General features: G+C 42.6%; 1 protein-coding gene and 1 long non-coding RNA gene across 5 annotated transcripts in view; one reads left to right on the forward strand and one right to left on the reverse strand.

The window, feature by feature from the left end:
• Positions 1-16,913, reverse strand: part of LOC117311085 (uncharacterized) — a 47,817-nt gene that overhangs the window by 24,136 nt on the left and 6,768 nt on the right. Inside the window, exons 3-5 of the long non-coding RNA XR_004525139.2 lie at positions 13,897-13,967; positions 12,926-13,209; positions 12,317-12,371 (exon numbers count right to left, since the gene is read on the reverse strand). This is a non-coding gene — a long non-coding RNA (uncharacterized lncRNA). The remainder of the gene's footprint in view (positions 1-12,316; positions 12,372-12,925; positions 13,210-13,896; positions 13,968-16,913) is intronic.
• CAPN3 (calpain 3) overlaps positions 1-16,913 on the forward strand; it is a 48,229-nt gene that overhangs the window by 11,498 nt on the left and 19,818 nt on the right. For 3 of the 4 annotated variants that reach the window (XM_033851548.2, XM_073800815.1, XM_033851547.2), the window contains exons 2-5: positions 12,530-12,599; positions 14,099-14,217; positions 15,712-15,845; positions 16,682-16,850. In XM_033851548.2, coding sequence (XP_033707439.1) covers positions 12,530-12,599; positions 14,099-14,217; positions 15,712-15,845; positions 16,682-16,850 — 492 coding nt within the window. Of the gene's footprint in view, positions 1-2,320; positions 2,692-12,529; positions 12,600-14,098; positions 14,218-15,711; positions 15,846-16,681; positions 16,851-16,913 lie in introns of those variants that run through there. The other variant, XM_033851549.2, reaches the window with a different exon arrangement.

A 16,913-nucleotide genomic window follows, 5' to 3' on the forward strand; every position in this document is an offset into this window, starting at 1 on the left:
TCACTGAGGGCTCAGCACAAAGAATTTTAAAAATAAATAAACTCATACCAAGACACACAAATGTAGCTTTCGGAATTGGGGTGGGGGATTGTTGGGGAGAGGGAGAAGGGAGAAAACCCTAAAAGCTTTCAGAGGGAAAAGACAGGTCACATACAAAGGAATGTTCATAAAAATTGCATCATACTTCTCAACACCAGATGCCAGGAGCAATGAGACAATGCCTTAAAACTTCTGAAGGAAACTGATTTTCAACCTAAAACACCTAGACAAATTTTCAATCAAGTGCAAAGATAGAAAAGAGATAGATGGGCAAGGACTCAAGTGACTTACCTCCCACTCATCCATTCTTACGAAAACTGCAAGTTGTGTGCCAGTAAAATCGAGGAGTGAACCAAAGAAGGGTTAAAATCCAGGAAACAGATTTCCACCCAGGAGAAGGGCAGTCAGTCCCAGGCCACTGCTCCAGACCTGGAAGATTGCTGGTCTGGTCTGTAGGGGAGAAGGGCTGCAAAGGAAGGCCCTAGGTTGGGGAGCAATGAACCTCTAGGTTATCTATGCATTTAAGTATTTGTAAAAACTACTGCTGAAGAAAAGCACTGATGGATACATAAAAAAATCAGAGAATTATAAAGAATAAGAGAAAAGAAACATTTATACAGAAAGGAAATGTAACACAGCATACTACTTAGTTAAGAAGTGAACAATATTTAATTATATTAAAGGAAATAATGAATTTTAATTTCTCTAAAATTTATGACATAAGTATTTTGGGAAGATGATGGGCAGAGCATAATGTGAGAAACCTAAATCTCATTCCCCCAAATAGGAATTCTATTGATACTTTCTAAAAATAATAAATTAAAAAGTAATAAAATAAGCATATTATTTAGAAATATAGAGGTAAATACCAGAAGAAAGAGCTAAAAGAATTAAAAGTGGCTGTCTCTGAGGAGAGAAATTTGCAGGGCAAGAGACTGCTATTCCTCTAGGTAACTTTTGTTTGACTTTTTAAAACTTTGTTCATGTATAAACTGAATAAAAATAAAATTATTTCTTAAAAAAACTGACCTCAAGAATTACGTTGAGGGCTTTCCTGGTGGCGCAATGGTTGAGAGTCCACCTGCCGATGCAGGGGACGTGGGTTCGTGCCCCAGTTCGGGAGGATCCCGCATGCCGCGGAGTGGCTGGGCCCCATGAGCCATGGCTGCTGGGCCTGCGCGTCCGGAGCCTGTGCTCCGCAGCGGGAGAGGCCACAACAGTGAGAGGGGCCCACATACCGCAAAAAAAAAAAAAAAAAAAAAAGAATTACGTTGAGCTATTATAGTGTCCTGTAAAGCCAACGTCATGGTTTCAAACACTAGTGAACATAGAATCTCTGATGTGCTTATTTAAATTGCAGAGTCCCAAACCCCTACCAAGAGGATCTGAATCCTTAGGTCTGGGGTAAGCCCTAGAATCTGCATTTTAAACTTGCATCCCAGGTGATTCTGATGCAGGTAGTCCAAAGTCCACACTTTGAGAAGCACTGACAAAAACTGACAAGAGTGAACAAGTGGACAGGGAGACGGCATCCTCCTAGTGGGAAGGCTGCCAGAACGGAGTTTCCACCCATGCCAGCTCCCTGCCCTTACTCTCGAGTTGCCCGTCTGTGCATGGTGAAATTTTGAAAAAGCTCAGTTTTCTTGTGAATATATTCCAACACACATTTATCCTCCTTCCCCATCTACCACTTTCTCTGCCTCAAAGGTCCTGAACTCACAACCGTGGATGTCTGTTCACTGCACTGGAACCCACTCTAACAGGGACTCTCATTTGAGGTCAAGCTACCTACCCTCTGGGTCCCTCTCACAGATTAGAGTCCCTAAATGGCCAGTCAAGGTCTTTGGGGGGATGGGGCAGGGACATCAGGAGAATGAAGGCTTCATTAACCTCAGACAATGGCCCGGAACAGAATCCTCCTATGCATTCAGGAGCCTGTATAGGATTAGTGTATACAGCATGTTTCGAAGGCCCCATGCTATATCCCATTGGCCGCCAGTGTTAAAGGCATGAATGCCTTTTGCTGAGGCAGGGTAAGCCTCTCTGTAACTATATTTTCTCTTTTTAAAGAAAGAATCCCAGCAAGGCTGATGGAAGTAGCCTGAAGGTCTGCAGGTCTTGTGGCCTGTCCTGGGGCTGTCCCTGGCTCTCTCGCTCCCCTTGCCAGCTCCCTGTCTGACTGGCATGGTGTTGCCCCTTGACCGTGGGCTCAGGGGCCTCCAGCCAAAGCTGCTGACTCTGACCACGGCCTTTCTCTGGGCTGTGTTCATTTGCATTGCGCTGCTGAGAGTGGAGGAGCTATATAGGCTCCGGCCCATTCACGGGAGGATTAGGCCTTGGACTGAGGGCGCAGCAGGAGAGAGGCCACAGTGAAGTCCCAGCTCCACTCCCTGAGCGGTCACCATGCCCTACCTGCTGCCAGGATTCTTCTGTGACCGTGTGATCCGGGAGAGGAACAGGAGAAACGGAGAAGGCACCGCCACACGGCCCCTCAAGTATGAGGGGCAGGATTTTGTTGTTCTCAGACAACGGTGCCTGGCTCAGAAGTGCCTCTTTGAAGACCGTGTGTTCCCAGCAGGTGTTCAGTCCCTGGGCTCCCATGAGCTGAGCCAGAAAACCAAGATGAAGGCCATCATGTGGAAAAGGCCAAAGGTAGGGATAGGAGGGACGGGGCTTCAGGAGACAGCTCTTGGGGATGGGAGGTCAAGTGGTCCAGAGCCTGAGGCCACAGATCCCGGATCTGAGCAAGTGGCTTATCAACATTCTCCTACCCATTTGCCCCCAAAATACTTTCCTGCTTCCTCCTGAAACTGGAGCTGTTATTTTCTATTCCTGAACTAGAGATTATTTAATACTTTATAGATCCCTGAGACTGTAAATATTTTTAAGAGAGCTAATGCACTGACTTAAATTCGTAGTAAAACAGTAAGGAATAATTGATGTTTCTTCTCGAGAGCAGGTATTCTGGGGGTGGGAAAGTGGAGTGGTGAAGAGGACTAGGGCTCACAGTTTCAAGGAGAGTTCCCTGGAATCTGGTGAACAGTTATGACATAGGAGGCTGCAGGAGGCTAGAGATTTGCCTTCTTAACTTCTTGCCTAAGGCTGGTTCATTAGTGATGTGTCACTTCTGTGTAAACAAAAAGGTCCATGCTGACCAGCCACACTCCCTACAGGGAGAAGCAGTTTGCTCAAAGATACCTTACTGCCTGGCAATTGAGGAGTCCATTTGTTTCAACTGTATTCAGCTACTCTGTGCTTCTCAAAGTGTGGTCTTTGGACTGCCTGCATCAGAATCACCTTGGGATGCCAGTTTAAAATGCAGATTCCTAGGACTCATCCCAGACATAACTGTATTTCTATATTAACTATCTGTATTTATAATAAGCAAAACATGAGTTCATACTAACTTATACCAAAGTATTTCTCTTTGTGTGTGTATGTGTTATTGTAAATGAAGTTTGTTTTTGTTTTTATCAAATTCCATTTGTTCATTGCTGGTATATAGGAAAGCGACTGACTTTTATATACTAAACTTCTATCCTGCAACTGTGCTTGCTTATTAGTTCCAAAAAGGTTTTTTTTTCTTTTTGGCATTTGTTTGGGATTTTCTACATAGACAATTATGTCATCTGTGAATAAAGAGCTTATTTCTTCCTTTCCAGTCTTTATAAATTTTATTTCCTTTTCTTGTTTTATTTCATTAGCTAGGACTTTCAGTATGATGTCGAATAAGAGTGGTAAGAGGAGACATTTTGACTTGTTTCTGACCTTAAGGGGAAAGCATCTAATTTCTTAACATTAAATATGAAGATAACTGCAGTTCGTTTAAAACTTTTTAAAAGTAAATTTTCTTTACCAACTTGAGGACGTTCCCCTCTATTCCTAGGAGTTTTTATCATGAATGGGTATTGAATTTTGTTAAATGCTTTTTCTGCATCAACTGATATATGATCATGTGATTTTTCTTCTTAGCCTGTTGTGATGGATGTCATTGATTGATTTTCAAATGTTGAACCAGTCTTGCATACCTGGAATAAATCCCAGGTAAATTATATACTTGTACTATATAATTTTGTTTATACATTGTTGTTTTTGAGTTACTAATTTTTTTTTTTTGAGGATTTGGTTTCTATTTTCATAAGAGATACTGGTCTGTAGTTTTCTTTGGCAATGTCTTTTTCCGGTTTGGGTATTAGGGTAATACTGGCCTCATAGGATGAGTTAGGAAGTGATCCCTCTGCTTCGATTTTTCTGGAAGATATTGTAGAGAATTTGTATCATTTCTTCCTTGAATGTTTCATAGAATTCACCAATAAATCATCTGGATCTGGTGCTTTTTTTTTGGAGGGTTATTAATCATTGAATAAATTTCTTCAATAGGTATAGCCATATTCAGATGGTCTGTTTGTCTTTGTGTGAGTTTTGTGTCTTTTACGAAATTAGTCCATTTTATCTAAAGTTATCAAATCTGTGGGCTTAGAGGTATCTGCAGTATTCCTTTATTATCCTTTTAATGTCCCTGGGATCAGTAGTGGTGATCTCTCCATTTCTGCTGTTGGTAATTGGTGTCTTCTCTCTTTTTTCCTTGGTGAGCATGGCTACAGGTTTATTAATTTTATTGACCTTTTCAAGGAACCAGTTTTTGGCTTTATTGATTCTCTCTTGTTTTGCTATTTTCAATTTCATTGATTCTGCTCTTTTATTATTTCTGTTTTTCTGCTTGCTTTGAGCTTAAATTTTTTTTCTTTCTCTGGTGTCCTGAGGTAGAATATTGGTATTGATATCAGATCTTTCTTCTTTTCTAATATATGCACTTAATGTTATAGATTTCCCTCTAAGCACTGGTTTCACTGCATCCCACAAATTTTGATGATATATTTTCATTTTTATTTAGTTCAAAGCAACTTTTAACTTCTCTTGAAACTTCTTCTTTGACTTGTGTGTTATTTAGAAGTGTGCTGTTTAATTTCCAAATAATTTGGGATTTTCCAGTTGTCTTATTTTTATTGCTTTCTAGTTTCATTCCACTGTAGTCTGAAAACATACTTTGCATATTTTCTATTCTTTTAAATTTGTTGAGGTGTGTTTTATAGCCCAGAATGTGGTCTATCTTAGTGACTCTTCCATGTGATATTGAGAGCAGAATGCGTATTCTGCTACTGTTGGGTGGAGTAGTCTATAAATGTTAATTAGATTAAGTTGATTGCTAGTGCCATTCAGGTCAACTATATCCTTATTGATTTTCTACCTGCTGAAGTTCATGAACAAGGGGTGTTAAAGTCTCCAACTATAATACTAGATTTGTCTATTTTTCCTTTCAGATGTATCACTTTTTGCCTCATGTCTTTTGACACTCTATTGTTAGGTGCATCCACATTTAGGATTGTATGTTTTCTTGGACAAAGGACTCCTTTATCATTATGTAATGCATCTCTTTATCTCTGATAATTTTCCTTGTAATGAAGTCTGCTTTGTCTGAAATTTATACAGCTATTCCAGCTTTCTTTCTTTCTTTTTTTAATTTATTTATCTATTTATCTATTTATTTTTTTCGGCTGAGTTGGGTCTTTTGTTGCTGCATGCTGGCTTTCTCTAGTTGCGGCAAGCGGGGGCTACTCTTCATTGCGGTGCGCAGGCTTCTCATTGTGGTGGCTCTCCTGTTGCGAAGCACGGGCTCTAGGCACGTGGGCTTCAGTAGTTGTGGCACGTGGGCTCAGTAGTTGTTGCTCGCGGGCTCTAGAGCGCAGGCTCAGTAGTTGTGGCGCACGGGCTTATTTGCTCCGTGGCATGTGGGATCTTCCCAGAGCAGCGCTGGAACCCCTGTCCCCTGCATTGGCAGGGCGGATTCTTAACCACTGCGCCACTAGGGAAGCCCTCCAGCTTTCTTTTGATGAGCATTAGCATGGTGTATCCTTCTCTAGCTATCCGAGTCTTTATATTTAAAGCGATTTTCTGGTAGATAACATATCGTTGGGTCTTTTAAAAAAATCTATTCTCACAATCTCTACCTTTCTTTTTTTTTTTTTTTTTGGCGGTACACGGGCCTCTCACTGTTGTGGCCTCTTCCGTTGCGGAGCACAGGCTCCGGACGCGCAGGCCCAGCAGCCATGGCTCATGGGCCTAGCTGCTCAGCGGCATGTGGGATCTGCCTGGACCGGGGCACGAACCCGCATCCCCTGCATCGGCAGGCAGACTCTCAACCACTGCACCACCAGGGAAGCCCACAATCTCTATCTTTCAATTGATATATTTAGGCCATTCACATTTAAGTGATTATAATATAGTTGGATTAATATCTACTATGTTTATAACTGTTTTCTATTTGTTGCAATTTTTGTTTCTCTCCTCTCCCCTTTCCTGCCTTCTCTGGCTTTAATTGAGTATTCTATATGATTCCATTTATCTCTTAAGTATATCAATTATACTTTTTAAAAAATGTTAATGGTTACGCTAAAGTTTCCAATATACACTTACAACTAATCTGATTTCACCTTCAAATAACATATACCACTGTATATGTAGTCTAGTACTTTATAACAGAAAATTCCCAATTCCTCCCTTCCTTCCCATGACATTACTGTCATGCATTTCACTTATCCATATGATATAATTACTCAACACGTTGCTGTGATTATTACTTTAAATAATCTTTAGATTAAAAATAAGAAAACTAAAAGTTTTATTTTACCTTCATTTATTCCTTCTCTGATGCGCTTCCTTTCTTTATGTAGTCCAGGTTTCTGATCTATATAATTTTCCTTCTCCTTGAAGAGCTTATTTAAACATTTCTTGCAAGCCAAGTCTGCTGGAAATGAATTCCCTGTGGGTTATTATTTTAAACATTTATTTTATTTATTTATTTGGTTGTGCCGGGTCTTAGTTGCAGTAGATGTGCTCCTTTAATTGCAGCATGTGTGCTCCTTAGTTGCAGCCAGCAGGCTCCTTAGTTGCAACTCGCTGGCTCCTTAGTTGTGGCATGCGCACTCAGTTGTGGCATGCATGTGGGATCTAGTTCCCTGACCAGGGATCAAACCGGGGCCCCCTGCATTGGGAGCATGGAGTCTTCACCACTGCACCACCAGGGAAGTCCCTTCCCTGTGGTTTTATTTGTCTGAGAAAGCCTCTAGTCTCCTTCCGTTTTGAAAGATAAATTCTCTGCATATAGAATTCTAGGTTGGTGGGTTTTTCTTTCATCAATTTAAATATTTCATCAATTTAAATATTTCTTGCTTGCATGGTTTCTGAAGAGAAGTCTACTATAATTCTTGTCTTTTTTCCTCTAGAGCAAAGGTATTTTTCTCCCTCTTGGCTTCTTTGAAGATCTTTTCTTTATCTTTGGTTATCTGCAGTTTGAATATGATATGCCTAAGTGTAGTTATGTTTTATTTTGCTGGCATTTATGCTACTTGATGTTCTTTGTGCTTCTTGGATCTGTGATTTGGTATCTGTCATTAATTTTGGAAAGTTCTTGGACATTATTACTTCAAATATTTCTTCTGCTCTGTTCTTTGCCTCCAGTATTCCAATTATGCATATGCTGAACCTTTTGAATTGTCCCACAGTTCTTGGATGTTCTGCTCTGTTTTGTTGTTGTTGTTTTTGCTGTTATATTTTTCTCTTTGCATTTCACTTTAGGAAATTCCTATTGTCTCATCTTCAATTTCACTGATTTTTTTTTCTTGTCCATGTCTAATCTACTGATGAGCCCATCAAATACATGTTATACTGTCTTTTATTTCTATCATTTCCTTTTGATTCTTTCTTAGAGTTTCCATCTCTCTGCTTATATTGCACATCTTTTCTTAAATGTTATGTACTTTTTCCATTAGACTTTTTGACATACTAATCATAGTTATTTTAAATTCCCTGCCTGATAATTCCAACATCTATGTCATATCGGAATCTAGTTCTGATGCTTGCTCTTCAGATTGCATTTGCCTGCTTTTGGCATCTCCTGTAATTTTTTACTGAAAGCCAGACACATTGCTTTGGGTAATAAGAACTGAGATACATTAGCCTTTGGTATAAGGATTTACGTTAAGCTGGCTAGAAGTTGTGCTGTGTTTGTTTCCTCCAGCTGCAGGAGTCAGAAGCTTCAAATTCCTTTAATATCCTTGTTTTGTCTCCTCTCTTGACTTTGGGCTTTCCTAAATACTTATCAGAGTTTACATCTTGCAGCTCTTTCAGCTGTAAGTCACTGTTATTTCACTGGAGCTCTGTTGATGTGGTGGTATGATCAGGGAGAGGAAGTGTTCTATAATCTAATGATTAAAGTTCTTTCTTTTAATGAGACTGTCTCTCTGGGCTATGACCTTCATACACGTTTCTCCATTGGTATAGCTTTTACCCCTTCTTAGGTGAGAAAGCCTGGAGGTGGCTGGAGTGGGAGTAATACACTTCCCCCAACATAGGTAAGACTGGAAAAGTCTTTTCCCCTGTAGGGGGGATCTTTCTTGGATCTCCACCATGAGAACTTGGAATTTTTGGAGGTAAAAACCATGAAAGGGTTGGGGGTTTCTCCCAAAACTGTGGCCTCCAGAAGTTTCTCACTTTTGTGCTAGTCCACACTCAGCTTCCTGAAATTCATCAAAGTAACCATTTAAGTGTTCCTCCCAGTTTGTGGCTGAGGCAGCTTCTGTTCCAGATAAACAGATCTTGGCTATAACTCTCTGGTTTCACTTGTGTCCATATCTCAGGGTGGTAGGTTGCCCTGCAACCTCAGTTCTCTGATGGATCCAAGCAAAGTCACTGGTTTTCAGGTGTTTGGCTTTTTCTTGTGGTAAGGATGGGAGGGATGACTTCCAAGCTTTTTACATGTTGGAGCTGAAACCAGAAGTCCCCTACATATATCTATATTAGCCCACCCTTTTAAATGTATGCTTTTGTTTTTCTTATAATGCACATTATATGTTAGGATAACACACACACACATAATTTAAAACTAATAAGAATATGTACAGTTGCATGTTCAGAATATTTTAATGATGGAGGTATACAATAAAAAAAAATGTTTGCAAACCATAGCACTCAAAAACTGAGGAAATGGTCATCTGTTGCTAATTGCTGGGAATCCATCACTGACAGATCCAGTCTCCATGCTAAATTATAGCCAAACAAGTGACTGGAAGTCTTAGGTCCCCAAGTTAAAGTGACAGAGCCAGGACAATTTACCCTTTGTTCATATTAACCAACAAAAACAGATCTCAGATACTCCAGGAAAGTAGGTGGTGGGAAGGGGTATCTAGGTAAATCTAGCTGTTCTATGATTTAACCCTCAACAAGTTTGGTAACTGACCCTCACCAAACAGACATCTCTCACGAGGACAAACAACTGAGGGTCCCTAGGCTGGGGGTTTCCTGGAGGGCGGGCAGGGACGATTTCCTATTTTTATTATATCCTTAAATCCCCCAGCCCTGTGCATACTTGGAAGCTCAATTAATGTTTGGTGAATTTAGCTGAGGTAGTATTAAAGGTAAATGTAGTATATTGGGGAATCTCTACTACTGCAAAAAATGTAACTCCATTCAAATACCTGGACCTCTAAGCAGATGGAAGAGAAGGCAGTGCAGTTGCTACTGCCTTTCCAAGTAGTCAGCCCTGGAATTGGTGGCAGGTGAGGAGATGAGGTGTGCTTCTGTACCTATAGACCCAAGGAGAGAAATCTATCCTTGTGACAGCTAAAAAATGTAGCTATAATTCTAGTATTTGAGTTACTCTATAATATATTCCTTATAACAGGGCATGACATTCAGTGGTCAAGTGTCCCAGCTGGCAAGTAACAGAGGCCCAACACAAACTAACTTAAACCGAAAAAAAGCTCTATAACTTGAATGTTCAAAAGTGATGATCAGGTTTAGACACACTGAATCCAGGCCTCAAACAATGTCATCAAGACACAATCCCTAATATCATCTATTTGTCTATCTACCTGTCTGTCTATTTATCACCTCCGACCTCTCCACCCACTCCCCCATCTGCTTCCTCTGAGTTATCTTTATTCTCAAGTGGGCTAACTTCACAAAGGGGCAAAAATGGCCACCAGCAGCTTCAGGCTGACACTCCACCAGCTTAGTAACTCCCAGAGGAGAATGTATTTCTTTCTCAATAGTTACGACGAAAGTCTTGGCCCATATCTCATTGGCCCAGATTTGGTCATGTGCCCATCCCTGAACCAGTCACTCTCACTCTAATTGCCCTTAATAGCCATCTGGATCTGGGTGAAGAAGGAAGCCCACCAGAACAACATGGGCTGACAGTGGTGCTGCTCCCCAGTTGAAAATTGAGGTGTAATGCCAGGAGAAAGTGGTATGTATTTTAAGGAGGCAAAACACTGGGGAGACAAAAATAACATATGTTGACTATACCTTAATTGGTTTCTTTGTTAAGAGGAAAGACTCTTATTTGGAATAATGAGAGTTTTATATTTTATTAGTGGGAAATGGTTTTTAAAGACCACATTCCGGATGTTGATGTTTTCTTTACTGCTAGATTTTTACTGCTTCTAGTTTTTTTGTTTCTTTTGTTTTAGTGCAGAGAGATAGAAAATTTTTTCTAGGGAGACAAAAATAAATCATGAGTTATATATCCAATTCAACTTTAACATTGCAGGATTGTTACTTAAGTCATTCAGTTTTATCATTTTACATATTTTCTTTTACACTAAAAATATCCTGGTTCCTAATGACATTAATGTACATTCTTATTTACCTTATCCTACATGTAAAAGTTCTGAAGTAATAACAATGTTATTTTTCTTTATTATGGTTCACATTTCTTTATGGTTTTGGTTTTTGACCTTAGGCTATATCCCAAAAGGAATAAACAACCAAAATTTTATATTTTAAGTCACTTGAAAGAATTCATTTTATGTGTGTGGCCATGCCATCAATTTGATAAGCCGTTTGGTTCCTCTGCTTCAATTTGCTCTCAGCTTTTAAAGATTGCTTTATAAAATTGTATTTAATTTTGGCTTTTAATTCTATAAAATTTACATGATTCCTAAGTCAAAACTATTTTCAAACAGTTATATTCAGAGTTTTACTTCCATCCCTATATTCACCCCCTTAATCCTTCCCTCTCCTATAGGTAACCTTTTTAAAAATTATTGTTTTGGGTTTATCCTTCCATTGATTAAGAACTTCAGGCGGGATGTGTGTGTGGTGTGGTCTAAGCATGACTGACTTTCCATCTAGTAGGAGAGAGAGATTCCTGAGTGCAGGGAGCTTCAACTCATGTGAGTATACCAGCTTGTTGTGATGGGGGAGACAGAAGGAGAGGGCTGTGTCACTGCGATAAGCTTCTCGAAGCTGTGAAGAACGGTGTTAAAACAAAAACACAGAATCTACAATTATTTCAAAAGTTAAAAAACAAAGCATGGGGACTTGCCTGGTGGCGCAGTGGTTAAGAATCCGCCTACCAATGCAGCAGACATGGGTTTGAGCCCTGGTCCAGGAAGATCCCACACGCTGCAGAGCAACTAAGCCCGTGCACCACAACTACTGAAGCCCGCGCGCCCTAGAGCCCACGCACCATGACTACTGAGCCTACGCACGGCAACCACTGAAGCCTGCATGCTGCAACTACTGAAGCCCGTGCACCTAGAGCCCGTGCTCCGCAACAAGAGAAGCCACTGCAATGAGAAGCCCGCGCACCACAGTGAAGAGTAGACCCCGCTTGTTGCAACTAGAGAAAGCCCGCGCACAGCAACAAAGACCCAACGCAGCCAAAGAATAAAAAATAATAAAAAATTTTTAAAAAGCCAAAAAAAACCCAAAGCATGACACATCCAAACAAAAACAAGAGCACCCTCTGTTGGTCTCTGTTGGAATACACATAATTGGCAGTGCCTGGATTTGAAAACTGCTCAGGCCAGGGGTGTCCTATTGGGTTACCTTGAATAAAGAACGCACCCGCCAGAAAAAAAAAAGAACGCACCCGCCAACAGATGGGGAGGCCTCTGAGGCCCACACCAAATTTACCCTCGGCTCTCCCCAGCTTTCAAGTCCTGTGGCCCTTGGGACATATGCTGATACTAAATATCTATGTTACCATGTCTTGGGGAAAAAGATATTTACTTTCCTTCCTGTACCTCTTTTCCCTGGCAGAGAAAAAAATAAAAAAGCAAGAGCCATGTTTTCTATTGTCCCTCCAAAGCTGTGACAGTAATGACACTGCCCTAACTCTCAAGGTGCATCTTTACTCAGACAGTATATCAGTGTGAGGGAGCAGTGTGGAACAATGGGAAAAGAAGCCATGTATCTGGCTTCTCTCACTTACTAGCTGTGTGTCCTTGGGCAGGTTTCTTAACCTCTCTGAGCCTTGGTGTCCTCATCTGAAAAACAAGAATGATAGTATCCAATTCATGGGCTGTTTTTGGAGGTTTAAATGGGTGGTGTGTGTAAAACTCTTGATATGTGATGCCAGTACTACGTATGGACCTCAGTAAATAATAGCTACTGCTACTATTATTATTTCCTTTTTGTTTCACAGGAAATTTGTGAGAATCCCCGATTTATCATTGGCGGAGCCAACAGAACTGACATCTGTCAAGGAGATCTAGGTAGGAAAGTCCCTCGGGTCATATCTAGCCAAACAATCAAGGGGTAATTAAAAGGTGTGATCCTTTCACAGTAAGTAAAGGGACAATAACCTGTTTTTGCTTTTAATGAATTGGGGGGAGGAGGTTTTGATAACATTACCTTATACTCATTTATCAACGCGCTGGTGATTGCTTCATTTAATTTCTGTCCTTCCCACCTTTCTCACTAGTTCTTTGCCTTGTGTCACAGGAGGTGTGCCTCATTCCACAGCCTCCTCTCCAGAGTCTCCAGGACACTCACACACCCCACTCAGCGAGACAAAAGCCCTGCTTTTAGCTGTACCCACCTTCCTTAGAAGTCAGCTCTGAAACTGTCCATGTACCACGCGTGTCCCTTGGGCACATGGAATCTATATGCTCACAAAATGTGCTTTTGTAACTCGAACTCTTGTTGAAATTGCCCCAGAATAGCTTCATATTAAAGGAGTCTTTCAACAAAGACGACATTTGCCATGTGGATGAGCGTCCAATATTCTGTCTGGTTGGTTAGCTTGTCTGCTTCACCAGTCTTTCCTCTGTCTCAGCCTCTTGTTCGGGAAGTATTATCTTTGGTATGGACTGTGGGAAAGCTCTGTGAAATAAAGTTGGAGAGACAACGACAAACACAGTTTAAAACTTGTGGGAAAAGGGCACTCAAGACCAAATGAATTTGGCTAATCTGGCCCCAGAAGGAGAGGCTGAAGAAGTTTTGGATATCTGAGTTCCTGCACTCGAGGGAAGACTGCCTGCAGAGCCCTGGGCAAGCTAATAATCTGGGCCTGTTTCAGAGGAGAGGCTGGCTGCCTGGGGGGGGTCTGGGGGGGGGCCAATGGTGGGAGGAGGGCTGTGGCAGCTCTCAGCCTCCCCTCTGCAGTCTCAAAGATGCTGTCATATCCCACAGAGCACAACGAAGGCCTTGTATATAGTCTGTGCTCTGTTAGTGATCCAGGCCTGCCCCTTGGGCATTCACACACGCATACACACACATACACAGGGCAAGATGCCGCCTCCAACTACTAGCCAGCTTTCCTTACAATACAAATGGGCTGCACTGATGGCTCTCAGATGCTCAGTCTCTGCCAAGGTCCGAAGGGGAAATGGACTCACACTGCAAAGTTACAGGGCAGGCAGATTTCCTGCGGGTGTTGGAAAGAATGACCCAGTTATGACCCCTACTGCCCCATCTCCACTGAGGTCCAAATGGAGGTCTGAGCTTATGTTGCAGACAGAGGAATTGCCTACAGCTTTCAGGAAAGCCAGTCACAAGGGAGTAAGTTACCCTGTTGATCACATGGTCCAGAGACTGCTGTCACACTCCTTCCCTGGGTTGACACCTCTGTAAGGTCAGATCTGGAAGTGGGACAGTGAATGCCAAGTGAACGCCCTTCTCCAGAGAAGTAGAGCAGCCGATGGGGATGGAGTCTCCGTCTTCCCTGGAGGTGTGGGCCCTCCCGTGACCTGTGCCGCGTGTTTGCCTGCAGGGGATTGCTGGTTTCTCGCAGCCATCGCTTGCCTGACCCTGAACAAGCGACTGCTTTTCCGGGTCATACCCCATGATCAGAGTTTCACCGAAAACTACGCGGGGATCTTTCACTTCCAGGTGAGGTCAAGGGAGTGTAGTTAAGAGGGCCAGCTGCTGTCTACTCACCACTGGTCTCCCTGCCTTCACTTCCCAGTGGCTCCAGGAAAGGTTCCCACCCACCCTCCGGGCCATGGATATGGGCAGTGATCCCCTTCAGGCCTCAAGCCTGTGAGGAAGCAGTTGTTTATCTCTTCCTACCCTCAAACCCCTACACCTTCCGCTAGGCCCCAGAAAGGTTGGAGGATATCCTGTTTGCTGACCTGTGGGTCTATTTTTTCCTCTCCAGCTGGCTGGCTTCTGTGTTATTACTGGCAGCCCTTCTCAAGTAAATCCCTAAGATACTAGCACTGGGAATCCAGAGGGCCCTTTAGGTTGTAAAGGCAATCCCATCCACAGCTGCAGCTCCTTTTTACTTGTGTCCCTTAAACACAGGTCTATACCAAGACTATCACGCACCCTTTCCAGCCTCTGGAAGAAAAGTCTGGTTAATCTGGGAACCAGGCTTCTGCTTCGGCCCCGCAATGAGTCTTTTGGTTCCAGAATCAATTCAGCCATTGGAAACTTTCTGGATCCAAACTGTCCTGGCAAAGAGCCAAACCCTGTGCTGGCCCAGAACTGAAATGAGCTTCGTATGTGGGCATCTAGCAGATATTGGGGTTCTGAGGCATCAATCTGTCTCCAGCCCTTAAGGCTCCAAATGTCCTGGGCTGACCCAGATCATCAGTTGATCTCCTCTCCCAGGACTGAAGACTTCAGAAAGGGTCTTCTCTGCATGTTCAGGATCAGTGTCCTGCTGCCGTCCCAGCTCAGGCAAGGCAGCTGGGCCCTGAATTTTGTTTCTTCAAAATCAAGCGACTCACCTCCCTCAAATATTTAAAAGGTCTGATATCTAAAGGATCATAAACACAAAGACCAGATAGATTTTTGCCCTCTTGTCCGTAAGGGAGAAAATGTCATTAGAAGGAAATTAAACTACATTTGGATTTCTTGGGTCAAAACTGATTTGTTCAAAAAAGAACATCATCCAGAATTGAGAATATTGGACAGTGTTCCTGCTTTAGCCAGAGTATATTCTGGGTCACTTTCCTTTTCCACGTCAATCCTTCTTCTTCAGCAGCAATTTCTACCTTATTTGTCATCAAGAAATACAGAAATCATACATCATCTTCACCTAGACCAGTGGTTCTCAACCCTGACTGCATATCAGGATCAGTTGAGATGCCTAAAAACACTGATACCTAAGCCACACCCCAGACTTACAGAGCAGGAAAAGGAAAATCTCAAGCCCTCAGGTATGTAGGGAGCGCCTACCATCCCCCATACCGAGCTGGACTGGGTGGAAGACAGGGTGGTTTGTAAACCACTTCTTGCCCTCAAGGAGCTCCCAGTCCAGTTAGAGAAAGAGTCACACACTCCAAACCCAAGGTGCTTGGTATTAAGGAATGTGGGGTAGGGACACATTTCCCAATGGTAATCTGAGGATGTGACTCTGTGCTTGACGCTTCTGTGCAGTTCTGGCGCTATGGAGACTGGGTGGACGTGGTTATTGATGACTGCCTGCCGACTTACAACAATGAACTGGTTTTCACCAAATCCAACCACCACAATGAGTTCTGGAGCGCTCTGCTGGAGAAGGCTTATGCTAAGTAAGCAGCACTTTAGACTGAGAGGCAGGGCTAGAGGCGAGGAGGTGGACTGCAAAATCCAGCCCGTGTGTGTGTGTGTGTGTGTGTGTGTGTGTGTGTGTGTGTGTGTGTGTGTGTGTGTGTGTGTGTGTGTGTGTGTCTTCAACTGTGATACAAAGTCAGAGAAGATCTGTGTGTGTGTGTGTGTGTGTGTCTTCAACTGTGATACAAAGTCAGAGAAGATCTGTGTGTGTGTGTGTGTGTGTCTTCAACTGTGACACAAAGTCAGAGAAGATCTGGTCCAGGCAGCGGTGATTCTAAGTAAAACCACTAAGAGTAGAAATAAGACGTGTGTAGGAAATCTTTAGCTTTAGCTTCTCGTAGTGAGCTCTTTAATCCTGCCTTCTTGGTGGCATTGCGAATCCTAGATGAGCTCATTGTATCTTTGGAGCTCAGATCCCAGAGTCTGGCTTGGCTCCACCTCACGAGCTTGCAATATATTAATAAAGCCATGTTGTCTCTAAACTTAGAAGCCCCACCCCAGCTGCTAATGGCTTTAACAGAGCCCTACCTCAGGTTCAGGGTATAGTGGAAAGCATCAGGAAGTGGCAATAGTGGGTTCCATCCCAGTGTTTCTCCTCTCTGTGGCCTTAGCTGGTCACTTAGCCTCTAGAGCTCAGTTTCTCCATTGTGAAGAAAGGGAATCATAGTACCTATTCCAACAGCTTACAGGCTTGTTGGTGAACTGGATGAGACAACATCACAGGACCAAAGAGTAAAGTTCTGGTGGTAGGGGTACCTGGGTCATGTTTCCTAGAACCCTGTGACCCCAGATTGGTCTTCATCCTCTCTCTAAGGCTCCATGGTTCATATGAAGCCCTGAAAGGTGGGAACACTACAGAGGCCATGGAGGACTTCACAGGAGGAGTAACAGAGTTTTTTGAAATCAAGGATGCTCCCAGAGACATGTACAAGATCATGAAGAAAGCCATCGAGAGGGGCTCCCTCATGGGTTGCTCCATTGATGTAAGTCTAGGGTGTGGGATGCAGGGCAGGAAGCTGCCAACTATTGGGAAGCCTTACCCAGTG

The sequence above is a fragment of the Tursiops truncatus genome, chromosome 2 (genome assembly GCF_011762595.2).
Source record: "Tursiops truncatus isolate mTurTru1 chromosome 2, mTurTru1.mat.Y, whole genome shotgun sequence".
NCBI classification, from domain to species: Eukaryota; Metazoa; Chordata; class Mammalia; order Artiodactyla; family Delphinidae; genus Tursiops; species Tursiops truncatus.